Here is a 2,500-nt window from a genome sequence, read left to right on the forward strand (position 1 = left end):
AATGGAGACTGACCTCATGCACGTGTCTTGTGTGTTTCCCCTCCCCTGACTCCGTAGGGCTCTAAAGAAGAGAAGGTAACCCCAATAGTATCTATCATTATCACTCTCTCTTTTACTTGCTTTCTTACTGTCTCTATCACATGTGTGCGGGCACACACACACACACACACACACACACACACACACACACACACACACACACACACACACACACACACACACACACACACACACACACACACACACACACACACACACACACACACACACAGATTACGTATCTACAGCACTGGTGGGATTTTATTCTGGAGAATCCTTAAACCAATCAAGAACCAAGGGGAACTGTATGATTTTTTTCTATACTTTTCGAGGAACTTATTCAAGGACTACAAACCAGGACTTGTGTGTACTTGTTGTGTATTCAAAGGCCATGGCCTCTATTTAAATCAGAGACAACAGTGTGGTTAACCTGTACTTCCGTTGCCTAGCAACACACACCTCAGAGCCTTCACTCCTGGCCAACTGCTGCACCTGCGGATCATGGTTCCATCAAAGAGCGTTTATTAGTGTAAGATACTTCAGGCCCGGGCCATGTGACGTTGGGTGAGCGCCCCTTCAGGAGATCTTTGGTTAGGACACCTTTGGAGACTTACGGTTGAGAATAAATGGAGTCCCCTTTCCGTTGTTCCTAACACCACAGAAAGAGAAGTAGAGGGATGGGACAACGCCCCCTTAGAGGACCGAACTTGAGCACATTCTTTTGCGTTGAGTGGGCGGAGTTCGACTTATCTTACACTAATAGACGCTCTTTGCTTCCATGGTTTGGAATGCCATGTTGATTGACTGCCGTGTTGGCCAATCCGGATGCAGTATTGACTGGAGTGAATGAGATGAGGCGGGAATAAGGGTGATTGGGTGGCCAGATTTGCCTGGTGGTACAATCATTTTACTCACTAAGGTGGTTAAAGTTCCTATATTTTTGGTACGTGATGTGTGTGCACACCTGAAACTGTGTGTGTGTGTGTGTGTGTGTGCGTGCGTGCGTGCGTGCGTGCGTGCGTGCGTGCGTGCGTGCGTGCGTGTGTGTGTGCATCCATATGTGCTTGTGGACGTGTGTGTGTGTGTGTGTGTGTGTGTGTGTGTGTGTGTGTGTGTGTGTGTGTGTGTGTGTGTGTGTGTGTGTGTGTGTGTGTGTGTGTGTGTGTGTGTGTGTGTGTGTGTGTGTGTGTGTGTGCGCAGGTCCCGCCGGCTGAGGACTTCTCCCACCTGCCTCCTGAGCAGCGTAAGAAGCGACTTCAGCAGAAGGTCGACGACATCGCCAAAGAACTACAGAAAGAGATGGACCAAAGGTGAGTGCATTGTGTGTGTGTGTGTATGTGTATGTGTATGTGTGTGTGTGTGTGTGTGTGTGTGTGTGTGTGTGTGTGTGTGTGTGTGTGTGTGTGTGTGTGTGTGTGTGTGTGTGTGTGTGTGTGTGTGTGTGCATGTGTGTTTGTGTGTGTGTGTGTGTTTGTGCTTGCATGTCACTGATTCTTGAGAAAGCGGCTAAAACATGTCTCTGCAATAAACTGCCAATTCTGTTGAAAATAAACTACATTTTCATGAACAAAACACACAGGGGTCTGTTACATAAATGTACAGTCGTTTGAAATATTTAAGTGTAATTTTATTACTTTTCATGGCTATAAACCTGCCCACACCCTGTAAAAACAGCTGTCCCAAGGACAGACATCATCATTTCAATTGACTTAAAATGCAAAAATCACTGATATTATAGAATGATATCACCATGATGTGAAAGTCCATATTGAAGTGGTTCTGCAGATATGCACATAGTGCGTGTAAAGCAATATTTACTACTATTTTCTGATTGCTCAAAGTGTGTCCAGCATATTAGTCACCACCGTCAGATTTTTTTAAAAAGACAATAAAATCAGGTATGCGCAAGGTCATTGTCATTACTTAGGACCCCTTTTCAAACCTTTAGATCTACTGAGTACTTCACCATCACTGAAGCTCCTGTAAGTTTACTAATTTCTCCTCAATTTGATAATTTGTTTGGACACTGGTACTGTCCCAACCATAAACTGTCAATACCGTCGGGGGTTTTAATAGTATTATTGTTACATTAATGTTAATTATATATACTTTTTCAGAAGCGTCATGAAGCCCCTAAGAAACAGAGCGAAAACGAAGTGGCTAATGTGAGCAAAAAATGCACAATATGTAAAAGAGTGTTTTTTTGTCTCACACCGTCAGATGTCACCACCGTCAGATTTTGTTCCGCTCATCATCTTGTTCCATATTTTACTAAATTGTGCTGGTTAATGAAACATTACCAGGCATGTTAGTAATAATTGTGACCCAAACTTATACTCCAGCCTCCACTGAGGTGCATTTGGAGGGTTTTTTGTCACAAAACCTGACGGTGGTGACATCTGATGTAGTTCACAAAAAAGCATGTGTTTTACATGTTTTTGACAAGTTTTAAGAATATGCT

At 43.7% G+C, this 2,500-nt stretch overlaps 1 protein-coding gene across 1 annotated transcript in view; it reads left to right on the forward strand.

Moving 5' to 3' along the window:
- Positions 1-2,500, forward strand: part of trip10b (thyroid hormone receptor interactor 10b) — a 38,693-nt gene that overhangs the window by 28,523 nt on the left and 7,670 nt on the right. Inside the window, exon 11 of the mRNA XM_063203837.1 lies at positions 1,240-1,349. Within this exon, the coding sequence (XP_063059907.1) occupies positions 1,240-1,349 (110 nt within the window). The remainder of the gene's footprint in view (positions 1-1,239; positions 1,350-2,500) is intronic.

Source organism: Engraulis encrasicolus, chromosome 1, assembly GCF_034702125.1.
Source record: "Engraulis encrasicolus isolate BLACKSEA-1 chromosome 1, IST_EnEncr_1.0, whole genome shotgun sequence".
Taxonomy (NCBI): domain Eukaryota; kingdom Metazoa; phylum Chordata; class Actinopteri; order Clupeiformes; family Engraulidae; genus Engraulis; species Engraulis encrasicolus.